The 26253-nt window shown below is 47.6% G+C and overlaps 4 protein-coding genes across 8 annotated transcripts; 1 reads left to right on the top strand and 3 right to left on the bottom strand.

Annotated features, from left to right (window-relative positions):
* LOC120457195 (mucin-19) lies at positions 1–12237 on the bottom strand. 3 transcript variants are annotated; one of them, XM_039644548.2, is made up of 5 exons: positions 11848–12237; positions 9387–11244; positions 811–6003; positions 519–731; positions 1–453 (listed from the first exon to the last, which is right to left on the bottom strand). In XM_039644548.2, exons 1-5 carry the CDS (start codon positions 11851–11853, stop codon positions 263–265), a joined length of 7461 nt encoding a protein of 2486 aa, XP_039500482.1. In that variant the 5' UTR covers positions 11854–12237; the 3' UTR covers positions 1–262. The 3 variants fall into 3 exon arrangements, with proteins under 3 accessions (XP_039500482.1, XP_039500481.1, XP_039500483.1); XM_039644547.2 differs by lacking the exon at positions 11848–12237 and adding an exon at positions 11354–11472; XM_039644549.2 differs by lacking the exons at positions 9387–11244; positions 11848–12237 and adding an exon at positions 6725–6743.
* On the top strand, positions 7203–9365 carry LOC120457196 (sulfite oxidase, mitochondrial). Its single transcript, XM_039644550.1, has 2 exons — positions 7203–8378; positions 8442–9365. Exons 1-2 carry the CDS (start codon positions 7475–7477, stop codon positions 9254–9256), a joined length of 1719 nt encoding a protein of 572 aa, XP_039500484.1. The 5' UTR covers positions 7203–7474; the 3' UTR covers positions 9257–9365.
* Positions 12238–12571: 334 nt separating the features above from the next.
* LOC120456507 (vascular endothelial growth factor C) lies at positions 12572–22941 on the bottom strand. 3 transcript variants are annotated; one of them, XR_005616836.1, is made up of 7 exons: positions 22548–22941; positions 17153–17526; positions 14953–15031; positions 14865–14891; positions 14263–14753; positions 13385–13638; positions 12572–13191 (listed from the first exon to the last, which is right to left on the bottom strand). XR_005616836.1 is itself a non-coding variant. In XM_039643375.2 (6 exons), exons 2-6 carry the CDS (start codon positions 17453–17455, stop codon positions 13099–13101), a joined length of 993 nt encoding a protein of 330 aa, XP_039499309.1. In that variant the 5' UTR covers positions 17456–17526; positions 22548–22933; the 3' UTR covers positions 12572–13098. The 3 variants fall into 3 exon arrangements, 1 of the variants encoding a protein (XP_039499309.1); XR_005616837.2 differs by having other exon boundaries at positions 13700–14753; positions 22548–22939; XM_039643375.2 differs by lacking the exon at positions 13385–13638 and having other exon boundaries at positions 22548–22933.
* Positions 22942–23284: 343 nt separating this feature from the next.
* On the bottom strand, positions 23285–24843 carry LOC120456964 (zinc finger protein 133). The gene is made up of 2 exons (XM_039644109.2): positions 24276–24843; positions 23285–24196 (listed from the first exon to the last, which is right to left on the bottom strand). Exons 1-2 carry the CDS (start codon positions 24754–24756, stop codon positions 23619–23621), a joined length of 1059 nt encoding a protein of 352 aa, XP_039500043.1. The 5' UTR covers positions 24757–24843; the 3' UTR covers positions 23285–23618.
* Between the last annotated feature and the right edge of the window lie 1410 nt (positions 24844–26253).

Raw genomic sequence — 26253 nt, 5'->3', positions numbered from 1 at the left:
TTGCTTACGAATACATACATCTTAAGAAATGTATATTTATATAGATAGTTTTGTGCTTAATCCTTAGGTCTTGTGGCTAAAACTAGAGTTGGAAAAAAATCCATAGATATACAATTTCTATTCATAATAATCATATCATATCATCCGTTTATCAACAATCTGCAATAGGTTCTCCAGTGTCGGTGTAAAGTCGTTTTGTATTTGCACAAGATTAAATAAGAGAATCGCTGCTCAACGCACGCTGATGTGGATGCCAGCCGAGCTAGGCACAGATCTTGCCCTGCTGTTGGCTGTGCATCTGCTGCTGCTTCTTCTCGCGCTCACGGCGACGCAGCTTCTTGCGCCGGCGATCGATGACAGCCAGTTCACCCTTGATGGTGTTGTAGGCCTTGCGCAGATCCTGGATCTGTTTGCGCAGGATCGTGATGCACTCGTCGGAGCTGAGCGCTGGGTCTGGTGGGGAAAGCGGAGTGTTAAAACCAAAACCAAGCGGAGCAGAAAATTCACTTTGCACTTACCCAGCTCAACGAGGAAATTGTACGGACATGGACGCACGCCCGAAGAGTTCGTCGACTGGATTCCCTGCTGCAGTTGCGTCTGCTGCTGTTGCAGCAGTTGGTGTTGCGCGTTGCCCTGGGGCATCATCTGTTGGCGGGCGCTCTGTCGCTGCTGCTGCTGTTGTCCTGCGTTCGGCGCTATGTTATCAGAGTTGTCGTCGGTATCGGAGCCCGCTGAAAGTGAGAGCAAGCGCCATTATTAGGATTGATCTATTTGATTGAGAAATAGTTAGCAAAGTTAGCCGTAACTTACCGGTGGCGGTTGCGGTTTTCTGATTGCGCATTCCGGACACCTGGCGTCGCCGCTTGCCCAGGGATTGGAGCTGGGCAGCCACAGCTGCCGCCGTCTGGGCGTTCATCGGTAGAGGTTTGCGGGTGCGCTTGCGCTTGTTCAGCGCACCCAGTCCGGTGGAGTCCTCGTGCTCGAGCTCGGCATTCTTCTTCGTCTCCTCGCCACTCTCATCCTGGCTGGCCGAGTCCGGCGAACTGTTGGGCGCCGAGGGATTGACCTCGCCCGCCTTGGCCACCTGCTGCTGCTGACCGCTTTGCAGTTGATGCTGCTGTTGCTGGATGGCAGCAACTGGCACGGGTGGCGGCGTATCTGGCGGCAGGGGCGTAATGCCCACGATGGCTAGCGCCGAGTTCACGGCGAGGGGTAACTGATCGGTGCCACCGTGAATGGGCGCCGGACTGCCCGGTATGGTTTCCTCACACAGCAAATTAATGGACTCGTTGTGCGGATCGCTGATCAGGGGCGAGCTAGCAGCGGGTGCGACCACATTGAACAGTTCCTTGCCCACGGCGTGCATCACAAATGGCCGTGCTACCAGTGGGGCACTGCTGTTGGGCGCATCGGCCATCTCCGCGTCTATAACGTAATTGGCGGCCATCTCCGGTGCCGCTTGAGACACACTAGCCTGCTGCTGCTGCTGCTGCTGTTGGGAGAAATTGGAGATGACAGTGGGTGTTCCACCGCCGGCTGCTGCAATCACGCTTCCGGCTGGTACTGCTCCTCCTGCCACCACTGCTCCGCCCACTCCTGTATAGGCCTTCAGCAGCAGTCCACCAACTTCGCCCACTTTCGGTGCGGTCAGGAAAGTTTTGGGAGAGATCAGGACGGGTGCGGGCGAGTTCGACGTGGAGCCAGGACTGTGACGCATCACTGTGGCGGCGGAGGCCACCATGAGGGCTGGCGTGGCCACCACTACAGAGGCGGGAATCTCGGGGAGCACAATGGGAATGCCAAAGGAGCTGATACTCTTCGACTGGCCGTGCGACTGACCCATCTCCTCCTGTTGCTGGAGCTTGGCCAGCGGTGGGGGTTGAGCTACTCCGGAGAGTTTTCCAGCAAAGGAGCTACCCTCTGCGGGCTTCAGCGGAATGGGTGCCTGAATTCCTGGCATAGCCTTGGCACCCAGTTCCAATTTAACGGGCGCAGGAACCGGTGGCGTGTTTGTGCTGCTGCTGGTGCCTTCCGTTTCGGCGGTAACTGCCGTCGCCATAGTGGCCGTGATGGTTTGACCCTCCTCTTGTTGGGATCCCGGACTCTTTTGCTCGCCAGTTGTTGTGGTCGTTGTGTGCTCTTCCGCTATCACATCCTCGATGACCAGACGCTGCTCGGAGTCGGTGCTGTCCATTGATTCGTCTGAGAATCCTGCTCCGGCAGTGGCCGTCGAGTTCGGAGTATGGGCTGTGGGTGGAGTGCCTGCCGTAGAGCTGGCCAGCGAGAGTGCTCCACCGACCGGCGTCTTTCGCTGCTGGATGGCACACTCCAGTTTCTGAATCGTCTCGCTTAACTCGCTGTTCTTTGCCGGCAGCGATGACTCCAGAATGGATTTGGTTTCCGGACTGCTAGTTGCCGGTCCGGGTCTATAGAGCTCGCCCAAAAGTGGACCCGTTTGTATCTTGAGTGGTTCGCTCAACAGCTTCAGGGTGTCGAGCTTGATGGCACTGCTGCACAGTTCCAGTTTGACCGTCGGACTTGGCACCATCTCGTCACGCCCTGGTGTCTTGGTGGCGGTGGCAGCGGCGGTGGATGCGGATTCCACCGGTGGCTTGCTCTTGTTGTTCTCCACCTCCTCCTTTTTCTGACTGATGGCCTTCAGCACCTTGTCCGCTATGGAGCTGGTCTTCTGCTCATAGCTGCCGGCATCCAGGTCGAAGGGCCCCACTGCTCCGGCGAGCAGGATTTTCACGTTCTCCAGTTTCTCAAACTTGTTGTCCTTGGACTCGCCCGAACTGTAGCCACTGCCCTCGTTGGATGTACTCAGCTCGAACACGTTCCTCGTTTCGATGAAGGGGCTGCCCACAATGTGGGGAGCTGGCGGCTGCTTGCTGGCATTGATGGCCTGCGGTGGTGTGCTCAGCTTGGGCGAGGCCAACACTGGGTTCGCTGCCGTGGGTGGTGTGCTGGGACAACTCAAGGCAGCTGACGCAGCTGTGGGCGTTTGGGTGATCACTGGTGTCACTGCAGTTGGAGTGGATCCACTTGCCGACGTGGGCGGCGGACCAGGCGTAGTTGGGGGCTGCAGTGCATCCGTTAGCGCTCGAGTGGTCTCTTGCACAGTCTGTGCCAGTTCCTCGTTCAAGGCGGTGATGTTCAGATTAAAACTGGGGGACTTCCTCAAGGCATCGAAGGGTGTGGCATGATGCGGAGTCAGTTGGCTGTAAGTCGAAGAGGCTGACACCTGGACATGGCCACCCGAGGTAGTTGGCGTACTCAAGGGCGACATGGGCTCCGGTATGCCAGCTGTGTATGATTCTACTGGCCCTAAGGTGGGTGCGGTTAACTGCTGAGCTTTCTGATCCACCGGCTGCTGGACTTGATCCTTATCCAACTTTAAGATCTTCGACTTCTCCATGCAAAAGGCTGGCTCCTTCAGTGGAGAGCCCCTCTTTTTAAGCTTGGGCGCTGTTAGTAGGCTCAATGATGATGTCATACCACCGTAGCCACGCTCGCGACCAGCGGTGGGACTTTGGTGCTCCAGGATGTGCTGAATGGCGCTGGCCTTGAGAGCTTGCTTCCTGGCCGCCGATCCGACCACCCCTGGCGCTGAAGCGGGTGCATTTGCTGGCCCACCTGATCCGGAGGCTCCTGGTGTTGGCATCACTGTCGTGATCACCGAAGCAGCTCCTGCAGTCGCCATTGGTCCGGGTGCAGTGACTCCGGCAGCCACAGTTCCGCCCACAGAGGCCATCGGAGAGATGCGCTTTTCGAACTCAAAGGGCTCCGTGTCCTTGAACTCATAGACATCCGAGGATAGTAGCTTCCGCATGCTTATTCCCGAACCTGCAGCAGCTCCTCCACTGCTGCTGTACTTCGACTCCTTGGCCGCACCGGACGAGCTGACTTGTGTGGCATTGGCTGACTGCGAAGCCGCTGCTCCCGGCGTCGATCCTGGGACAGTGCCACTGCTGATCTCCAGTTTGCTCATATCCGGCAGCGAACGAGTGGCAGAACTCGAACTCACCGCGGATCCTGTCGAACAGAAGGAACTGGATGAGGAGGAGGACGACGAGGGCGAGCAAGCTGCCGGCATTTCCACTTTCAAGCTTGCCACAGGCTCTGCAAACTTCTTAGACTCCTGACTGGTCAGGGAAGAGCTGGCAGCCGTTCCGCCTGTGCCGCCGGATTGCTTCTTGAGAAGCTCTGCCTTCTTGGGCACATGCTGCTCCACTGACTTCTTGCCGCCAATTGTAAGGGGCTTCTCCACGATCACCGATGTGTATTTGGCCGTAGTGGAGCCCGGTCCGGATGAGCTGGCTGCTTGTGGAGCTGAGGTATTACCGAATCTAGCTGGCGCTATCAGGGCGGTGGGTTTGATGTCTGCAGCCGACAAGAAGGGTTTGCTCTTCGATTCCTCCTCCTTGGGCTCCGTTTTGGGTTCGATTTTCAGAGGCTCTTCTTTGACGGCCAGTTCTCTTTTGGACACTGGTTCATGATGCAATTTGGAGGGAGTGGCTGTGGGTTCCTTTTTGCCTGCTGCAGATCCCTTCGGTTGTTTGCGGTAGTCGGAGGACTGCGAGTCTTCGTCCGCATAAGATTCCGTTTCCGAGGACAGTTCCGTGGAGCTGCTCTTGGCTGACGACTCCAGTTTGGGCTCCTTTTTGATGTCCTGCAGCGCTGGCTCATCGGATGGCTCCTTCTTTGCAAGATCCTTGCGCTCCTCGTTGGTCGTGGCGTTTGTCAGGAGCTTCGGCTGGAATCCCTTGAGCTCCGACCTAATCTCGCTGAGATCATAGTCCCGCCCCTTGGCGGAAGCGGCGCCACTACTCATGGCACGATTGCCGCCAGCCCGGGATCCACGCAAAGAGGCAGCCTGCTGTTGCTGCTGCTTGGACGGAGCTGGTCTGGTCGCCGATGGTTCCTCTTCCTCCTCATCATCCTCGGAATCATCGCTGGGATGGGCAGCGGGTGCCGTGGAGGAGGCCCTACTCGCAACGCGTCCCTTTCCTGGCGGCGGCGCTTTGCTCGCTTGTGGTTTGTCCTTAGTACTCTGCCTCTTTGGACGCCGCACCGGCTCATCGGAATCTGAATCGGATTCGGAGGCCATTGAAGCATCGGAGACGCGACGTGGAGTGGTGGTGCCGGGGCCGACACGCGTCGGGCGCTTCTTCATCTGTTGCTGGAGTTGCGGCTGTGAAGCAGCCGGGGATTTGGTGCGACCAGAGTGGGTCACCACCGATGAGGGTGTGGTGGAACGCGGTGGCATGGAGTCGCTGCGTCCCCGTCCGCGCTTGGCTCCTCCCGTAGTCGGAGTCTTGACCACGGTAGAGAGCAGCGAGGGTGTGGAGCTTGCGCCTCCCAGAGCTCCCGACTGCGATGGAGCTCCGGGTCCAGTCGAATTTCCCGATGAGGGTGGCATTTTGGAGCAGCCATCCTTGCCTGGCTGATGCTTATCGGACACTCCTGGCGGCTGTGAGCCCTGCCCCGAAAAGGAACCTCCACTTCCTCCTCCACCACCACCACCGCCGCCGCCTCCACTGCCGCTGTTGGCACTGCTGGTGCTAATGGTGCGAGTTTTCTGCTTGGATCCCTTGGTCAGGTTCTCGGCAATCCGTTCGCGTGGCACCCACTCATCGTAGCGATTGTTCCAGCCTGTATAGTGGACCAGGTACATCGGCACTCCGCGCTGGACACTGATCTCGATGACCTTGGCCTCGTAAGTGCTGCCATGCGAGCTGGGCGACTTCTTCTCGTGGTAGTTCACCTTTAGCTTGTCACCGATGCCCACCACAAAGTCACCGGTGTCGATCTTCTCCACGCTAATCTTCTCCTTCTTTCGCTTGCCGCTGCTGGCCTGCTTCTCCTCCTTTTCCTTGTCCTTGTCTTTCTCCTTGTCCGCCTGCTTGCTCCGCTGGTGCTTCTCCTTCTTGGTGGACGTTGACTGGGCGGGGGCAGCTGCTCCTCCGGATGTGCTTGTGCCAGCCGAGGGTGGTGCAGCGACTGGAAGAAGAAGAAGGCATCTTTAATAAAGAACTTCCAGTTTTTTTATGAATTAATAAAATGCCTTCTTTCCTAACTTGTTCTGGTAATAAATTAATTATTGTTACTTCTTATTTGCTGGTTTTAAGCATTTTCATAGATAAACATAAATAAACATTTGCTTAACTACTTTTACAGCATTAATATCTTTATCATTCAAGTACTTAATTGTTTAGTCTAACAAAACAAAGTATTTAATGCAAGGAAATAAACAGCAAAATAATTAATATTTATTTACACACGCCCTCGCGCATTTTCGCATTTTATTTATAAACATTTCTGAGACATCTTGGTGCGAAAGAGAGGGAAACTGCCAGGGAAATATGCCTTAGAAGACAATGAATAACTTATCAAAATGAAAGCATAATCGTGCTTGTATTACTACAGATATATCCACGAAATACACGCAATTATTTTTGATTAAAAAGCGTTTCAAAAAGCTCGCCAAGTTAGAAAGAGAGGGCTGGTAAATTAATGATTTAATTAGTATTTCCATTTTAGTGAGCCATCAAAAAACCAAAACAGACTTGCTGTTATTAGGCAAAAAGTACTTATAAAAAATATATCTTTATATTGCTTATTTAAACGTTTTTCTTCACGTTTATATTGTTTCTTCATAAACATAACACCTCGAATTAGAGGGAGAAGGGAGATAAAACAAAGTCTTATCAAATTATCATACCCATAAAAACAAACAAAGCAACAAGTGCTTTTGTCAGAGCTTTTCATCTGCAGATATGAGTGTTTTAACGAGCTTAGTTCCTCTATTAATTTTCATTTTAGTTATTCACTCTTGGCCGACTACTTTTGCTCAAGTATCGATACCGGAATCGATTCTTTCAGGTGTGCGTGCTAGTACTTTGCGCGTTTGAAAAAAGGAAAAACAATATAGTCGCACCTCACATACCCTTTATCTACATCGATATAATTATGTGTTCCAAATTTTGCTAACGATATTGTAATAGTTTGTTAATAAAAACTTGAGTTTTATATAATTTATAGTTTATATATAATTATATATATATATATATATATATATATATTCTGTTAAACAAGAGTAAACATTAATATTTATATGGTAGTGAAGTAAGTAGTCTGCTAGGGTATAGAAAACCAACAGGGTTGCCAACTTCGGGAAATATCGCATGGGGGCTGTATACAGTCTGTTGTGTTGTCAAGAAGCGGCCGGTAAACAGCCGAATTAGCGCTCCCAAGATTGCTTATCAATTAAACCAACGCCAATTGGGGGCCAGAGGCTGCTGGGGCCAATGACGCCATTGGACAAACACAAGACATATCGCCAGTAGGCCACATAAATCACCAGTGAAGCGGACTCACCGTAGCGGCAAGAAGCAGAGCGGGGGAGCTTAAGATTGGTTTGGATTTATTTTGAAACGAATCGAGCGACTTACCGGTGGTCAGTTACATAACAATGCGCTTGCTCAGGCCCAGCTGGTCGGGATTGGTGCGCGGGAGGCATCACCAGCATCACCGGCGTTTTCTGCAGACCACCACCACCAGTCGCGGGAGCAACGGAGAAAGGGAGGAGCAGCAGCACAGCAAATGGAGTTCAACGGGCAGCAGATCGGAGCAACTGCTCTATGCTGCCTTTTGGGCAGGTGGCCTGACCCTGGGCTATCACTGGCTGACCGACAGGAACAACCGTGTGCTGCTCGAGGGGCAGAAGGTGCCAAGCGAGGAGGAACTGGAGGCAACGGCTCGACGGTGGCACGTGACCATCAGAAAGGAGCTGCCCAACTACAGGGCCGAGCAAGTGGAGCAGCACAACTGCGCCGAGAAACGCATTTGGGTCACCTACGGCCTGGGCGTATACGATGTCACGGACTTTGCCGATAATCATCCCGGTGGCGATAAGATCCTGATGGCCGCCGGCAGTGCCATCGATCCCTTTTGGGCCATCTACCAGCAGCACAATACGCTGGAGGTACTGGAGCTGCTAGAGGGCTTTCGCATTGGCAATCTGGAGGGTCAGGTGGTGACCAATGCGGAAGAGGACCTGGGCTCACCGTGGGCGCAGGAGCCGCAGCGCCACGCCCTGCTCAAACCAGCCTCCAAGAGACCCTTCAACGCTGAGCCACCCATTGGTTTGCTGGCCGAACAGTTTTACACACCCAACGATCTGTTCTATGTGCGCAACCACCTGCCAGTGCCAGTGATCAATCCGGAGGATTACGAGCTGGAGATCGAGGGTGGTGCCAAAGAGAAGACCCTCACTCTCGAGGGGATCAAGGCTCTGCCCAAGCACTCGGTGACGGCGGCCATCATGTGCGGTGGCAATCGACGCTCCGAGATGACGAAAGTCAAGGCCGTGAAGGGTAAGTTAGGTGGTTAGATATATTATTAAAGATTGCCTTAGTTCCATCTGTTTTCTTTTTTAGGACTTTCGTGGGGAGCTGGTGCAGTGGGCAATGCCAAGTGGTCCGGTGCTCGACTGTGCGACGTTCTGAGGGAGCAAGGAGTGCAGCCGGATGAGAGCAAGCATGTGATCTTTGAGGGTGCCGACCTGGATCCCACTTCCCATCCGTATGGTGCCTCAATACCACTCGCCAAGGCACTGGATCCTCGGGGAGATGTCATCCTGGCCTACGAGATGAACGATGAGCCGCTGAGCAGAGATCACGGCTTCCCCATTCGCGCAATTGTGCCCGGCACAGTGGGCGCCCGCAACGTTAAGTGGCTAACGCGAATCGTGGTGGCGGATAAGGAATCGGACTCGCACTGGCAGCAGAACGACTACAAGGGCTTTAGTCCTAGCACCGACTGGGACACGGTGGACTTCAGCAAGTCGGATGCCATTCAGGCCATGCCGGTCACCTCGGCCATCTGTACACCACAGCCAGGAGCGAGGGTGAAAGTGGACGACGACGAGGGTCACATCACGGTGAGGGGATACGCGTGGAGCGGCGGCGGCAGGAAAATCGTGAGGGTGGACCTGACCAACGATGAGGGTGTAAGCTGGCACGTGGCCGAATTGGAGCAGGAGGAGATACCCGATGGCAGACACTACGGCTGGTCCCTGTGGACCGCTCGTCTGCCCGTTACCGAGGCCCAAAGGAAGGCCGGTGATGTGGAGATCTGGGCCAAGGCCGTTGACTCGGCGTACAATGTGCAGCCGGAGAAATTCGAGCACATCTGGAATCTGCGTGGCGTTTTGGCCAACGCGTATCACAAAGTCAAAGTGAAGATTGTCTGAAGGGGAGATTTCTTGCAATACTCAGATGGGAGGAGACATAGACACTAAGAACAAATCCTGTCCAGAACAAAATACAAAAGAACGATTTTGGAAATCATCCGAAACATAATTCTACTTCGTTTTCACTTACCCGATGGTGAGGCATCCCGACTGCGCTGCATCTCCGCGGAATTCGCCTTGCTGGAGGCGGAGGCGCTACTGCCAGAACTGATGTTGGTCTCCTTTTCCATGCTGTGCCTGGTGGAAGCGGCCGCCACAGCCGCTGCCTTGATCTTGGCCAGCGGCAGATCCGATTCGGCATCCTTGTTCATTCCCGTGGTCGCAATAGCAGCAGGGCCTCCTGTGGCGGCTGATGACGAGTTGGTCGGCGTGGAAGCAGCTGCCGATGTGGTTGCCATGGCTGTAGATGATCCGCTGGCTCCCGATCCGGCCACTGATCCAGACGATGTGCCTTGAACCGCAGTGGACTTTTCCTCGTACTTCTCCACCAGACTCTTGACCTTGCCCTGTTGACTGCTGGCCGCTGAGCCCTTCCTTTGCTTCTTGGGTGGCTCCACCACCACGCTGGATTCGCTGGTATTGCCCGACTCCTCAGCTGCGGACTGCGAGGCGGTGGACACGGCTCTTGCCGGCGTAGAAGAAGCTGCCGCTGCTGCTGCACTGCTCGATGTGGAGGCCACCACGTTTGTCTGATTGGGCTGTGCCAGTTTGCTGATCGTCTCCGTCTTCGTGATCTCCATGGGCTTGGGCGAGGCCACTGAATTGGCTCGCACTAGGCTTCTACCCTTGCTGCGGTTGGAGTTGCGCGAGGTCATCAGCATGGAGCAGCCCAGCTTTCGATGGAAGTCACCGTACGGTTGCAGGAACTTCTTGTACGCCTGCTTCACCAGATTCATCACACTCACCGTGCAGGGCGTGAAGCCCAGGCGCATGGCAATGAGCTTCCACTGATTCTGCGAGGTGACGCGGTTGTAGCCACCTCGCTTCTGCACTGCACGAAAGAGGCGGTACAGATCCACATCGCGGCTTAGGATCGAGGGCACCTTGTTCAGCGGTGTGCCCCGGTCATCCATATACTTGTACAGCTGGGCCACGAAGCGATCCTTCTCCTCGTGCGGCTCATCGTCGGAGGAGTCCGAGTCAATCTCGCCCTCGTCATCGCTGGAGATGTTCGTGAGGCCGAACAGCGAGTCCCTGTCCCAGTGGGCAGGCAGAACACTGCTGTCCAGAAACTCGAGGGCCGCATGCACAGCAGGCACATCCTGCTTGCTCGCCACTTCGCGGGTAAACTCGGTGGCCTCCTTCTTGGGCACCGTGTAATAGCGTCCGTCCTTGAACGAGCGCACCAGGTATTCGTCTTTCACTCGGATGCGGACGGTGGCCTGTGCGGTGGGTGCCACCACCAGAGCGGGGAACCATTTCTCCTTGTCCTTCTTCTTGGACTCCGTCTCCACGCACACCACCTTGCCGATGTTCTCCTCCTTCTCGTTTACCACCTCCTTGGCATCGCTTTCGTCGTCGTCCTCGGAACTGTCCTCGTTCAGGTGGCCGCGCCGTCTGCCCCTTCGTCCACCCACCACGGGATTGCCAAAGTGTTCCGGATGGGTAAGTGGCAGCTGGTCCAGCGTCTCGCTCTCGTTAAAATGCCTCCCACTCTTGAGGCACAGAGCCGTTCGCCTGAGAGTGGTGATGTCGCCATCGTCGAAGACCACCGTGTACTGCGATATATCCTGGATCTTAGTGATGGTTGCCTCCACGAGTTCCTTGCGATCCGGATGCCGCACTTCCACGACCGCACCGACGCGCAACTGACCAGTTGGCGCTTTGATGGCATCATCGGGAACAATGCCGGATCCTAGGCCCTGCTTGTAGGCCACCTTCACCTTGATATTGCGCACCACCTTGCTGACCTTCGCCTCGCAGAAGGCGCCCTTGTACTTGGCACTTACCTCCGTGCCCACGGGCAGCGATGGCGGATCGTCCATTTGCTGAAAGACAAAGAGTTCCAGATTTGGATGAGCATATTCACCTTGGCAAACAGAGGCGGATCAGCTTGGGCTACAGATATGTGCTGACTAGAATGACTACCACCTATACCTGCTTCGTCTGCTCCTTTTTCTTCTGGCTTCTCTTATATGAGAGCATAGCGAGTCGCGAATTGGTTTGGTACATTTTGAATGCTTTAAACTTGATCGTTGAAGGGAACAATGTTCTAAATATGCTTTCTCTCTGAATTTCTACACTTAGATGAGGCGACTTTTGTGCTGTATCATGTGCAACTAAGCAACTGTCAGGAATTTCGTATATTGACAGTAAAAGTGACAAAGTGACAATGTGAAAAAGTGACAGGAGCACATTGCTTTCCAAGTGAAAATGACGAGGGATCCTAAAGTTGTAGTTTTGGAGTAGAGTGCAGTGCGTTACATACATGTAGAAACTAGGGTCTCACTTCAACCACTTGTTTGCTTCAAAACACACTGATTTGAATGATAAGAATGAGTTATTATGAAATAATTCCCACTAACTAACTACGCTTAATTAGCTCAACTGGCTGGCACTTTGGGTGTTTTGTTTGGGCTCTGCCCGCTTACCTGCATCTTAATCTGCAGATTTGTGTGTTGCTGGACCAAGTGTATGGATCGCTCCCACTATCGCCTGCCTGGCATCTTGTCCAGGTGTCCGATTTAAAGCCTTTTTTCCGCTCCTTGCGATCCTTTTGTTTATCAATTGGGAGCGCAGCGTTGCCGCTCTTCTTCTTCCTGCGCTGCTGTACCACCCACAAGGTGGAAATTGCGTTTTTCCAGCCGCCTGCGCGCAGGATGCACTGCAGCGGTTCTCGAAATGTGTTGGCGCCGGTCTCAGTTGCTGGCAGCGCAGTTTATTGGGCAGCTGGTCATCTTCCGCATTCACTTATCTCCAAAGATACTCCTTTAGTTTACGTTTTTGGCGCATGAAATTTTCGTGAAATTTTAGTGATGGCCAGATACCGATAGCTTTTATCGGCGGCTGTGGGTCAGAATGTTGAGGAAACAGGGTTGTTGGATGTCTATCGATATACACTAGTCGCGGGCGATAGATGGCGCTAGGGGCAAGTAGCACATAGCGTTATATACCACCACCCATAGATGGAGCTTTGCTTATTTATATAAAATGCTCATAGATGGCGCCAGCATTAACATGGGCTTAAATAACATTAAATTGACTTTAGAAATTAAATAACATTTTTTCGAATTAGATCTTCGTACTTATAATCTTTTTTTTAGTATTAGCACCAGTTTATTCCCCAAAAATGCTGTGAATCAAAATACATTTGAATAATAATTCAACACTTTGTCTGTATTTTCTTTACGTAAACTTAAGTCTAACATTTTTTTACAAAAAAAAAGTTACATGCATATGAAGTACGGCGGATTATTGGAAAGCGTTTAATTTGTGGACAACTCATTAAGGATGACTTAAAACTTAAACAAACGGAAATCAACAAATGTGCACAAAGCCGCGACAAAGGAAAAGGCGCTTAAAAGGTTATATAAACAAATTCATAAAAATTAATGTACAGGATATGCGCAGAAATCTCTAAAAGGTCTAAAATACTTTGAAAATGTATTTGAAAGTAGAGAGAGATTTCAGCAGAGATTGCTGCGCAACCATTTAAAGTTTTTGCTTGTGCCGCAGTTCTTTCAAAGGGGGTAAATACTGTGTGTTAAGTGTAAGGGGGAATGCAGTTTTAGCCTAGGTTTAATCGGTAACTATAAATAATATAAAGTACAGGGTGCAATTCCACGGCAATTGCCTTCTCAGTACTCGGGGATTCCCCGCTAGGAAGCTGGCGTTCGTACTCCTCAAACGCTGTACAGGGTGGTGTTATCGGGGTCCACCTGTACCGCCTGGACAATGAAGCGCTTGCGGTCCAAAACATTGATGGGTGCAGCCGGCTAAGAAGGGTAAATCAAATTAAATCAAATTAATTAACAAATTAAAGTGTTTTATTACGGAATAAATAACTCTAAAAGCGGGAAATTGGGAAAACGAAATATTTATATTTTGTAGGAAAGATTAGACATGCAGATGGAGATATTATCGTTTCTAAGCGGGTTCAATAAACATTTAAGCAGGACAAGTACTCACACAATGCAACTCCCTTCTCCCTTCTTTTGCCTCAACTCAGCTATATATTTATTAAGTGTATTTTCATTTATTTGTCAATCCTTAACCAATCGCTAAGCAGAAGTTGCTAATTTAAAGTTAGTTCTTTTGTTCGAGAAAGTTAATTTAAACAGTATCACAAGAGTTTTAGCATTCGCAATCGAACATATTTTGTGTGTTGTGTGTGTGTGTTGTGTTTTTTGTGGACTCTAAGAATAATACTCGACATTTTTAATCTAAAACGAAACACAAAAGAAACAGCAGTGAAAACATACGTACATTTATAAAGTGACTTACATTACGTAAAAGGTATGGAGTGTGTGCCAGCAGTTGAACAAACAGTAATAAACAGTATTAAAACAGTCTACTCTAAGTTTAAGCAAAAGCCAAAAGCGAAACAGTGGAACCTGAGTACTGTGAACTAATATCTACTTAATGTTTTTCACTAACCAAAGCACTACTTTAACTGCAAATTATTTGGAAATGTTGGTTGGTTTAATATGTCAAATCAAACGGAGTAAACTTCTAGGCGGAAACTACTACAAATAGTGCTAAAGAATTCGCGCAGAGTGAACTTCTGTGATTTTGAAAATACTTCTAAGCAATAGCTTTCAAACTCTATTATTAAGTAGTTCTATAAATGGCCAAGAAACTATTAAAAATACAGAAGAAATACAATAAATAAGCGAGGAACTTGTCGGGACAGCTTAAGCTAGGGAGCCACCACCAGGAAGCAACCGCAAACCAACCAAGGACGAGCACAACCGATCCCCAGACCAGACCAGATCGAAACCAGACCAGATCCCTGCCCGTGGAGCCTCAAAGGGAGCCACTGGTGTGTCCTATCGGGAGCCACTCACGTCGGTGCACTTGCACTGCGTCTCATCGAAGACGGTGCCGGTGGTGCAGCTCTGGTTGTAGCGACAGACGCAGGTGCAGTTGTCGTCCACCCAGTACTTGTTCTCCGCCTGCTCCAGGCACTTGTCCCTCGCGTCCGTGTTGTGGCACTCGCAGCGGCACAGATCCTTGCGATACGACTGGTACACGTTGCAGTCCTCCGCCTTTGTGCGGCAATCGCAGCGGCACTGCGTGTGCTGCTCCACGGTGATGATGGTGAAGGGTCTGCGACCGCTGGTGGCCGCCCGGTCCACCTTGCGCACCCGCAGCTGCACCTGCTCCACCTCCGTCGGCTGGCAGGAGATCAGCGTGGAACCGCAGCATCCATTGCACCGACTGATCCGCGTACATGCCGGCATGTAGTAGTAGTTGGCCTCATCCTCCGCCGGCGGCTTCAGCTCCACGATCGTCGGTTGCGGGGAGCAGCTCGCCGGCGTCGCATTCCTCACGGTTGCTGCAGATTGGGATTTGGGTTATCAGCTTACTTGCACATGGTTTCGCGGCTCAAAGGAGGCACAAGGTGCTCAGGAATAAGTAAGGGTGTGTGTGATTGGTTTATGCTTACATTTCATGATGCTGCGCTTGAAGTTTTCTGCAAAGAGAGAAAGGTAGTTGGATAACTTGCTGCCAGGTGGAGTTGTCCCAGTACTCACCCTTGGAGGAGGGCATCTCGCCGGACACGTCGTAGTCGGCGGTCACGTTGGTCAGCTCAGCGGACACGGCCAGTGGCAGCTGTAAGATGGATTGGACATGGTTTCAGTTCACCCGCACATTCCTATCAACTTAGTCATAGGTCACTACTACCATGTACCATCTACTGCCGTTTGCCCATTTCGAATCGAACTCCCGTCGCATTGACGCCGTGATTCCATTGAAAAACGTACGGCAACTGCATAGAAATGGTTTGAATAAACACCAAATCGACGCCAACGTGCGTCACCTAGTTATTTTGGACTGCTCCCAGCGGCGGAGGAGCAAGTGAATCCGCAACGTAACCACGTGCCGAGTTCTCAGTTTTGGTCAATTTGCACGTAGATACATACGTATGTATGTACGTATGTATATGTAGTTGTGACGGTAGCCATGCTCTAAGCCATGATTCATTAGCGACATTTGCGACTCCAGCCGCTAATTGTCCAATCTGGCGGAGATCGGGGCATATATGTATATACATACATATGTATGTTTATAGAAAAGAGTAGCAGCAACTGCGTCACAAGGCGGAGAAAGTTCAAGGGCAAATGACAAACGATCGTTGGGGAAATGGGAAATATTTTATGAGCTAACTAAACGCCGTGATAATCGCGATCGCAGGAAAAGCAGCTGGAATATTAGAAATAATATAACTATACACTCAAATTACTAACTTCATAACTATTCCTAACTTTTACACCGAAAATTGCATGAATAATTGGAAAAAATAATAATTTATGAGTTATTAAACAGAACGTTGTACATTTATCATTTTAAAGCAGAAACTTTATGAATTACCCCTTTTTTTCGAAAATTTGTATAGTTATGGGCTTACCAAAATATTCCAGCAATTAGCAGTTCCAATATTTCCATTTAATTACGATCATCTATTTACTCAGAGGTAATTTCCAAAAGGAATGCTTACCAGGAACAATAGATGCCCCAATCCACCTGCATATTTGCTTATTGATAAGCTTCCAGGAAGTGAATCGCATTTCTACCATTTCTACTAATTGCCATCCGATATCGGAACTGTTTTGGTTTCGACTTCTGTGCTTAGTTGGCTTTACTGCCCTGCTATTTGCCGAGTGCCCAGAAACCGATCCCCACTCTTGTTTACCCAGCCAATATGACTGCTCCACCGTAATCCCCAAAGAAAGCAAACCCTTCCACCATAAATATAAATGTACAAATGTATCTAAGTATCTATGTATCTAAGTATCTCTGTACATATATGTACATATGTATGTATCTAAATGGGAAAGGAAACCTTTTGTTGATCTGAGCACCGAGGTAAACAAAACTTTTGGTTTTTACTTTAAGGGGGGAAGTGAGTGAGAAAGTGGGGGTTACAGTGAGTAACGCCCAATTAAAAACGTAGTGCGAATTATTTGTTTTGGAATCAAGGCGGCACTCGTTATCAATGCCAAAGACGCAGACACAGAAGCAGAAGAGGCGCTCACTGAGAGAAATACTAGTTCAGAGTGGTACATTTCATAAAGTACAAAAAATACCCATCTACGATTTCGTTTCATAAACAGATTAGCTTCATAGATACTCAGTAAACTTTGCTTAGTTTCTACTCCTTTTTCGCTGCGTGAGAAGATGCTGAGACAACGGCGCCACTGTCCACCGGCTGCTCCCGATCTTTGGTTGGGGTTTTGGGGTCTGGGATCTGCGGTTTGGGGTCTGGGATTGGGGTCTCTGATCTGGGATCGGGGATCTGGAATCGGGCAACGGGTTGGGGTTGGGGTTGGGGTTGTGCAGCGAGGCTGCGCCTTATCAAGCTGCAAACAAAACGGCGGCGATGACGCTGACCCAATTAGGCGATGTCTCTACGCGACACAGTGGCGCCATCTAGATGCAGCCAGATGTTATAGTAATATTTGCTAAATAACACACTAACTAATAATGCTTTACTCATGGCATTTTGTATGATTTTGAGCAGTGTGGAAAGACCCACAAATATAGAGTAACTGGAATTACCCTCGAAACTCTAAAAAATCCCACTTAATTATATAGCTCGAATCTGATAAGAACGTTAAATTTACTAGCTCTGAGCAGCGTTTGACATATTTGAACTCTATTTGTGAAAATACATATCCCAATAATATAATACTTTTGAATATTATCGCAATTTGATTGCAGCATTTGGCTTACCGTCAATGGTTTTCCAGCTTCGGCGGCTGCTCCTTGACAGCAACTGCCCTCCAGTGCAGCCGGCGCCGCATTGGGATCCTCCGCCTGGCGGAGCAGGCGCACCTTCGTCTGCGAGGAGGAGGAGGAGGACGTGGCGGCGGCGTAGAAGAAGCGCTGCGATGGCTGCCTGTTGTTCGGGGACACCAAGGAGCCCGCCGCTGCCTTGCCCACGACCAGGAGGACGAGGAGCAGCAGTGGCAGGAGGAGCAGCTGCTGCATGGGCACAAGGATTCGGTTTCGGTTGCGGATGCGGGACATGGCCATGCGGTTGTGTTGGAGGAACAGCTGCCAAACTCGATTGAATGGATTGCAGACACGGAAACTGTTGCAATTAGCTAAAAGCCAGGTGAGAATACCTAATTAATATTAAATTTAACATACTTTCATTGCAATCAATGCATAAATAATTTACTAATAATTATAATATAATATCATTTTATATAATATTATATTATTATAATATTAATATTCAGCGCAAGTAAACAATTGAAAGTCATGAGTCATGTATTGAATAGTTCCGGAAACTAAAATTTAAGCTAAAATTGGTTTGGAAAATTCTTTCCCGCCGCGAAGTTTTGAGATGGCGAGGATTTCTATTCACTTGATCATTTTATATAGTTTTTTTATATATTTTTTTTTATAGTTTTATAGTTTTTATAATTCTGTTTGCCGAGAGAGGTGTGAAGTCGCCCTTTTATTCCAGACTCCGACTGATTTACGACTTGATGTGCGGGTCGGGTTTTAAGATATCAGAAGAGTCAGAGATTCATATTGTTTTCCTAGGCTGACTTGGCTGTCTTGGTTTATTTGCTGCTCCGCCACAATGACAGCAACAATAACAGCAACTATAACAGCAACAATAACAATAACAATACCAATGTCAATTCTTCGGGCAGGTGTGTTCTTCAGGTGTGGGTGGTGTGCGAGGTGGGCGGGCACGTTTTCCATTCGAATTGGGGTCAATTCGGTTATGAGCGCGTTGTTGACCAACGTTGGAGGTAGCAGCGAAAAAAAAAAACCAACTTGACATTGATACAAAACGTCTTATCACTGGCGAGGGTACGAGATGGTGCGTCAGGCATATCAATGAGGCAATCAACCTGTGACAGGAAGTGCCGCACGTTAGTCACCTGCTGCACTAGATAAACACCCCTTTATTTCGATCGAAATCGTAAAGTTTTCAACAACTATCGCACAATGCCGAGTAAACCATTCAAGAGGTGTAACAAAACAATAAAGTGATAAATTGAGTAAATCTACCGATTCTGCCAAGTGCAAGATGGTTACAAAACGACTGAGACAACTAATACACTGTGCTTACACGGTATTAGACAATGCAACCACTTTTGGCCGTGAATGAGCCGCGTTTGTTCGCCGGCTGTTGCCTGTTTGCCTCTTTCTTTTATTATGGCCATGCCCTGACTCATAAATCAGCTACACTTGTGGCCATTAAAGCATTAAAGCCCTTCTAGGCGGCAAAAGGCGACAGGATTCTTTCGTAATCGCCGGCAATCTGGAAGACTCAGCCGGGAATTCTTCTATTCTTCAGTCTCTGTTTCCTGTCTTCGGAACTCCATTTGGTCTATTTCGTATGCCAAGTGCGTATGCAGCTTAGTATTTCCTGCATATGAAAGTAGCATTCAGCATTAAGCCACTGATTATGCTGCACTCGAAAAAAAAGTTCAAATTTACTTAACATGAGCCAACTGAAGAATTTGAGTTTTGCTTGCGAACTAAAGACTTTGCGTTCTGCTTTTAAACAGAAGAATTCGCATTCTACGCACTAAGTTAGTTAGTTCATGAATTTATTTCCAGTGCAGGCTCCACTGCGGCTGTGGCATTTAATGCATTTTATTATTATTTGTTATTATTTGTTCTTATTCTCGGCGCTCCCTTGCGTTTGCATGTTCTTCTTCTTGTTCTTTTTTTTGCGTACTGCTCAAATATGAAAATTCTTATTATAGGTCAGTTCGCGTTTCCCTTTCGCGTTTCTTCTTCTTCTTCTCGGGCTGTCGATAATGAAACGCACGCCTAGTGATAGTGATAGGTCCCAGCAATACGTACTGTATGCTATAATACATATGTATATACAGATTTGTATATAGCTTGCTGGTCAAGGCGCTTTATCAGCCTAGTGAAATAGCAAGCAAAAAAAAAAAACAACATATAAATGGCTATTGTAAAATCGCAACAATCGTTCATTCATTAAAATGCAAAACAAAAAATAGAAGACGAGGAAGTGGGGAAGATGTAAACATAGCTACATACATATACATATGTATGTATGCTCCCCCATGGATCGGTAAATATATATGTACATATGTAGGAGCGTGTATCTTGCAAATTCAAATGATCTCTACAGAAACTCAAACATTATAAAAGATAACTTGTATACCTGTAATGGCTCAAATTACAGGTATATGTAAGTAGCGCAACTTCCAAAGTTTCCAACTTTTACTCATCCTATCACTAAGCTGAAGAATTTGCATTGATCTTTTCGAAGTGGTCCTGCTTTCGTGCAGTGCATGCGTGGAGACGAAGAAGGGCAAAGTGAGAAGAGAGAGTGGTGCAAACAACAACACAGGAAAGGAGATAGCAGCAAGTGTGGGAGAGGAGGTGAAAGGGGAAGGAGAGCGAGATCGGATGGAGTTAAAAATAGCTTTAAGCTCGCCTTGTAACGGGACTCCTTGGGAGTTTCAATTTGTGTGTGTTTCTGCACTTGCGTTTTAGGTGCAGTGGGTGTACAACTGTTTATTTGTGTGTTGCAATCAACATACACACACGCACACAGAAATCAGCTATCATTGTTTTCCTTTCTGTTTTCCTTACTTTACTTGGCTCTTTTTAACAGTTAAACAAATGCCGATTGATATGACTGACCAAAAGTCTCTCTCTCTCTCCCTCTCTCTGTTGCCAGGTGTCACGCACACCTGTGTGATTCATCTTGACATTCCTGTGCCCTCTTGTTGTTGTTGTTCATTTTTGGCGGCTGCTGCACAAGCATTGTGCGGAATAACAGCTGTTAACTTAACAGTGGATTGCCAAATTTGGGATAATTTCCAATTGGAATTGAAAGTATTCAAATTATTCACTAATCAATCTAAAAAGCATTTCAATAGATCTTACTTTGGCTTAGGGAATGAAAGCGTATTTGGATGTTGGTTCTACGGGTGGTAAGCTGATGATTGCACAACCTGTCGCATCGAAGGTCTCTTCAACCCGATTCAACGGTTAACATTGCGCGTCTAGTCAGTTATCAGTTATCAGTTGTGGTTGTTGTTGTTGCTACTGAGGCATTTCGTCAGCGCAGATATTACAGATCGACAGGCAGTGTGAAAGAGAGAGAGATAGAGAGAGAGACAGGGAGCTGGGGAGGGAAAGAGAGAGCGCAAGGCACTGACTGCGTACAGATTACAAAATTCAGCACGTTTTTAAATTATAAATATGAATGCGAATAATTATTGCAAAAGCGACAGGCTTGCGTTTTACTTTTAATACCCTGTACTGAAGGGGTATGCCAACTTTGGGCCAATCTGATCAACAATGAGTATGTGACAGATAGTATACCTAGCTAAACAATAAGGTGACTCCTTACAAGCTGTCTTAAAAAACGTTTAACCTGAGAAGGCTAGTTATATGCAATTTCTATGCCTCAGGTATCATTTAGTCGATAGAGCTCACCTAAATGATCTGTATTAAGTTTGCGCAGGTGGCAGCTGTATGTACTCTCCCACTTGCGAGGCATTCCTTCCCGGTGCGTCAACCGAAGATATCAAATCATTTAAAGCAATCCCAAGGAGGAGAAGGCGAGAAACCGAAAGGAATCATCTCGGGACCGCGATCCCCACTTGGGCGGTCCCCAATTAAGCGAAGGGAGTGCCCCCCGACCAGGCAATTGCTCCACCACTCCCCCCCCTGCCCCGGCACAAGAATTCCAAAACAAAAGGAAGACTCGAGCGTTAATGATAAGCCTGCGGAGGCGGCGGCGGTGGCGGCGGTGGAGACGGGGGCGTGGCAGATCAGGGAACAGGCCCAGAGCTTGTCTTCCCGTCTGGCTATTCGCTCAGGCAAATCAATTACAATATAGACATGATAATCATTCCACTGCATCCATGGCCCCTGTGTGGATGGCGAGCTACAGAGCAAACAACAAACAAGAAAAGGCAAAACTTGGAGCTACTTGGGGCTACCGGAGGGCAATGGGCGGTGGGCAATGGGCAGTGGGTTCTACAAGTTCTACAAGATAAATTATGGATCTGCTCCCCAAAGGGCTCCCAAAGGGATCGGGTCAACGGCGCCGTCTGGAATGCGAGCTCAAGATTAACCGATTTCAACTTTCGGAAGGCGCAAATATTAATAAGATTTTGAAAAACTAGGGCACAATTTAGATATTTGTTTTTTGATCTAGGGATAGATAGAATCATACAATCCTTTCAAACTGTGGGCCCAGTTTTTCTATACGATATAAGTTCTGATTTGGAAATATATATATATATATATTTGCTCACAAATTAATGGGGCATTTTAATGTTGCTGAACGTGATTGTTTTACAAAACAAAATTGTAAACTAGTATATCAATATTATATTAGGTGTGACTTTTGTGAGCCAACTTTATCATAAAACGTGTTACTTTTTAATAAATAAACCCGCAAATGTACATTTTAAACTAAATTATTTGTAGAAAACCGCCCTTTTTGAACTTGAGCACTTTAAATGTTTTCACCAAAGATGATTTGTTATAAAGTTCTGTAAGAAATAACTGATTAGTTTTTTGAACTTTATTGATGATTTATCCGCAATAATTCGATCATAAACAACTTGATATACGGCAATTTAAAGCAGCGACTACATTTGAGCCAAGTTCACTTGCATTAATGAATCACTAATCTGCGATTCGCACGCGATTTGACGCAGTTTGATTTGAATACCGATTAAGCCCGGCTTATACTTGGTTTTTAGCCACTGGGGAATTCAAGCGCAACAGTTTTCACAGGGGTTTTCCACAGGCCCACTTCAATAACTCAACAGCCAGATCAAAAAACGTTAATTGCAATTGTACTTTTCTGTTTTCATTTTTTTTTTTTTTTTTTTTTTTTTGCATTTGTTAATGATAAAGCAGTGTTCTGGTTTGGGTCGAAAGCTATTTGGAAAAAAATATATAACAAAAGGCTGTGCGCTGTGGAGAGCTTTTTTAAGGCCCGGCTTCACTGGGGCAAAAGTGGAAAAACATATAAACAATAACAAAAAGCAGTTTCAGTTTAAATGTTAGTCGCAGCCGAGGGTCGCACGGGTTTTGTTTGGTTTGTTTACGCTGCGGATTTGTGTTGAAATGATTTGGAGAAGCCACCACTTACTCTTTTGGAAACACGGCTTGAAAATTCGGAATATTAGGTTTTTATGTTCCACACGAAGATCACCAGCACAAATGGTTTAGCACGCAAACGGAAAACAAACAGAAAAAAAATATATAGATGTGCACAACTAGGCTTTTGTATTTGGCGATTTGTGATATGTGATTTGAGCGACGAAATCGAAGTCGTTGGTTTCAACCTCGCGGAGATCGGCGGAGCTGCGATCCAAGCACCAGCAAGTTCCGTTCAAAACTGTCGCGTCGTCGGTGTGGGCCAAGTTACTGCGCCCCTATCACACTCCCCAAATAACAATAACAATAACAGTAACAGTAGCTGTAGCTGTAGCTGTAGCTGTAGCAGTAGCAGTAACCAGCGGTCGCAGCATTACGCTCTCCGCTCCGCTCCGCGCCACTCCACTCCACTTCACTCACATCCAATCCGAACCGAACCGCTCCGCTCAGCGCTCTCCCGATCTTGGGGCTGCTCTGGGTGCCTGAAGCGGATCAGCTGGCAGCTAACAGCGGCTGCACGAGATCAAAACCCTCTGTTAACGCTGGGAGAGCGAGGTATCGACTTTCGCATACCCTCGCACAGATGCGGTTCAAAGGAAGCGATATATATGTCTTGCATTCTATAAAGTGATGTGATATAAATTAAATTATAATTAAATTAATTAAATTAAGATCTTATCTTATCTTATCTTATTAATTAGTGATGTGATGATGATAAATATTGATTGATAATGTTGTATGGCCGCAAAGCAGCAAAGTTCATTGTTACCTTCGAAACATTTATTTTAGTACAGCAAAATAGCCTATTTAAACAATTTAAACAGCAGTGACTCTGTAAACTGTCTTTAGACAATCTTTTCTTACAACCTAACTTTATTTATTGCTATTTTAGTCAGATAAATTCACACATACTAACTTTGTCTATTAGCCATCTTAATTGAATTTCGGTTACATTTATAATATAAGTATGTTCTAAAGTTGTAAATTAAGGCGCCTTGTAAGCAGTTACTTTAAAGAATAAATACCCGATATTAAAGCTAGCATACCCGCTAGGATGACTGCCTCACGGATGCTTCTCATACACATGCCGTTCGAGATCGATGGCCCGGAAGAAGGGCCACAGGCAGAGTTGGCAGACGAAGTTGCCTTGCCCATGGCCGCGATCCGTGGCCATGTGCTGGGTGAGGTGGCACCGCTGGGCGAATCTCTTGCCGCAGGTGGGACACAGGTGCGGTCGGTGGTCCAGGTGCTGGCTGTTCACGTGCTTCTTCAGATGATCGGCGGTGGCGAAGTCCGCCTGGCAAATGCCACACACATGACTGCGCAACAGAACGTGGACACGTTGCAGGTGGGAACGCAGGGCTTCCCGACTGCCATGGCTCTTGCCACAGTAGCAGCATTCCTGGGGACTGCGTTCGTGAACCTCTTCCAGGTGCCGCACTAAACTTAGACTGCCGGTGAATCCGTTGGCGCAGAAGGGACAGACAAAAACGCTTGGCTTTGTGTCCAAAATACACGACTCCTTGTTTAGGTCCATGGGCCAGCCAAATGTCAGATCGTCGTCCCAGTCAATGCTGGGCAGTATGTCCTCGATGTTCTCCTCCAGCATCTCAAGGTCCTCCGTTTCGTCGACCTGGCTGCCTGCCGGGATTATATTAAATATTATTATTAAACAGGGTATATCATGAACACCACAACTGTTTCTAAGCAGGATACCTACCTGCATCACTGGCGGTGGACTCCAGGGAACGCAGGTTATGTACCTCCTCGGCATGCTGCTGAAGCTCCAGCATACCGCTAAAGGTCTTGACATCGTTGCAGTTGTCCGCGCACATGGCGCAGTAGAACACCGACTGCTCGCCGTGCCAGCTGACCACATGGCGGTACAGAAACGTGGCGGACGCGTACCGCTTGCCGCACTGCAGGCACAGGAACTGACCGTCGACGTGCTTTCGCTCCCGGTGCCGCTCCAGCCGGGCCTCCTCGCCGAAGAGCGTTAGGCAGTGGCGGCAGACGAACAGACGCCTCAACCTGGCCGCGCACTGCTGCTCGTGCCGCTTGGTGGCCAGATGACCAGGGAATCCCGCCAAGCAAACGCCGCAGTGGTACATGCGCTTTTTGGGCGGCTTCTTAGCTGCCAGCCGCAGGGCTCCGCGGTTGCCCGCTCCAGGTGCCTTCGGCCGGATGGCCACCGGTTCCATGGATAAGTTTAGCTCGGTTAATTTAAATTTAATTTACAAACAAAACTACTCGCTGTCTATCGATATCAGAAGGCGCGATATGTTATCGATTGACCGCGAACCCAAAAGTGTGACCGCAGTTCACAAAAAATATACCGTATGAATATACCATACTAATTAATAAATTCAATTAATTTTATTACCTATAATATAAAGATGAATAACAACAGTACATACAGATCCAGTTTAAATAGAGAACCATCAATCAATTGAAATATTCCCATTGAAAAGAACCCGCTCGTACATTTTCGTCACTTGAATATTTATTGTACTTCATTTAAATCATTTTGTATTTGAATTTTTTTTTACATACTTTTATGGTTTTTAATTTCATCAGCATAATTCAATAATATATATTTTTTGTATAGTATAATAATTTTATAACACGTTTTTCTGCACTGTGCAAATAATTTTCCCATCAACTTCTATTCAATTTGCGAATTTCCTTTTAGTTATTTGCGTGATGGAGTGTTGATATTCAAATTTCCTTGAATTCTTTAGTACAGTCTACATTAAATTGTTTTACATTTGATTTCATTTACCGACTAACATTTTGTTGTATATTCTTTTTCTTTTTTTTGGTTTCGTTTTTCTCAAAATAATTCATGTTTTTAACACTTTTTGTAATAGTATAAGCTGTATACACTTATAGTAAATGACTTGAATACATAATAACAAACGCCTCGGTTACAATCTTCAATCTTCAATCTTCACAACTGTATTCATGACCCAGAATTTACATGGCGTTACTAAAAGCTCTGGAATCTTATGTATTAAGCATATTGTTTTTGCGCATTCCTGTCCTCTAATCAGTGATATGAGCACTAATTATCCAGAAATTAAAGTAAATATTTGTAGGGCAATCTCGCCCACCTGTCGCGTGAAGTAGTACATACTTATGTAATTCATTAAACATACATTAGTTATCGAATTCTTTGTTCTTTGTTCTTATTATCAAAATGGCGCTGTGGCGGCTTAATCAATCCATCGGAATTCTAATTACTTCCTAGTTCTATGCTCACCCGATACTCAAAAATCCAAATAACATAATGGTACGGTACGAATGGTACGAAAGTGCACAGGCAACGTTCTTGGTTTCGAAACTCCAACACTACAGTCGAAAAATCGCCCACAGTTCTAAAAAATCATTTCTGGATCATTTTAAAACGTAGAACTTCTTTAAACTGAAATACACTTGAAATTATATGAATATATTCGCTACGTATTTGTGAATGAATTTGTATTGCAATTTTCTATCAACTGGGACGATTTTTGTAGAATGTAATTGGTGGGGGAAACCCTTAAATAACTTTTAAATCAAATAGCAATTAAATACGATCTAATAACACGATTATACATTAGCGAAAGTAGTTATCTTTTGCATCGATGATTCAGAAACTTATTCACTTTTTTGATTTGAACATTTTGAGTACCGGGCAGAGTAAAGTCGACAGCCGC

This window comes from Drosophila santomea, chromosome X, assembly GCF_016746245.2.
Source record: "Drosophila santomea strain STO CAGO 1482 chromosome X, Prin_Dsan_1.1, whole genome shotgun sequence".
In the NCBI taxonomy this organism is placed as follows: Eukaryota; Metazoa; Arthropoda; class Insecta; order Diptera; family Drosophilidae; genus Drosophila; species Drosophila santomea.
This window is presented reverse-complemented; position numbering and strand designations above follow the sequence as displayed.

What these genes read in the sequence shown, in the direction of transcription:
- LOC120456507 (XM_039643375.2), bottom strand. Translation starts at nt 17,455, where the DNA reads ATGGCCATGTCCCGCATCCGCAACCGAAACCGAATCCTTGTGCCCATG. An exon ending in CAAGCGCAGCATCATGAAAT is followed by an intron (nt 14,754 to 14,864) that starts GTAAGCATAAAC and finishes CCCAATCTGCAG; the next exon opens with CAACCGTGAGGAATGCGACG. An exon ending in CGCAGTGCAAGTGCACCGAC is followed by an intron (nt 13,192 to 14,262) that starts GTGAGTGGCTCC and finishes TACCCTTCTTAG; the next exon opens with CCGGCTGCACCCATCAATGT.
- LOC120457196 (XM_039644550.1), top strand. Translation starts at nt 7,475, where the DNA reads ATGCGCTTGCTCAGGCCCAGCTGGTCGGGATTGGTGCGCGGGAGGCAT. An exon ending in GAAAGTCAAGGCCGTGAAGG is followed by an intron (nt 8,379 to 8,441) that starts GTAAGTTAGGTG and finishes TTTCTTTTTTAG; the next exon opens with GACTTTCGTGGGGAGCTGGT.
- LOC120457195 (XM_039644547.2), bottom strand. Translation starts at nt 11,428, where the DNA reads ATGTACCAAACCAATTCGCGACTCGCTATGCTCTCATATAAGAGAAGC. An exon ending in AAAAGGAGCAGACGAAGCAG is followed by an intron (nt 11,245 to 11,353) that starts GTATAGGTGGTA and finishes TTTGTCTTTCAG; the next exon opens with CAAATGGACGATCCGCCATC. An exon ending in CAATTTCCTCGTTGAGCTGG is followed by an intron (nt 454 to 518) that starts GTAAGTGCAAAG and finishes TTTCCCCACCAG; the next exon opens with ACCCAGCGCTCAGCTCCGAC.
- LOC120456964 (XM_039644109.2), bottom strand. Translation starts at nt 24,756, where the DNA reads ATGGAACCGGTGGCCATCCGGCCGAAGGCACCTGGAGCGGGCAACCGC. An exon ending in GTCCACCGCCAGTGATGCAG is followed by an intron (nt 24,197 to 24,275) that starts GTAGGTATCCTG and finishes TAATCCCGGCAG; the next exon opens with GCAGCCAGGTCGACGAAACG.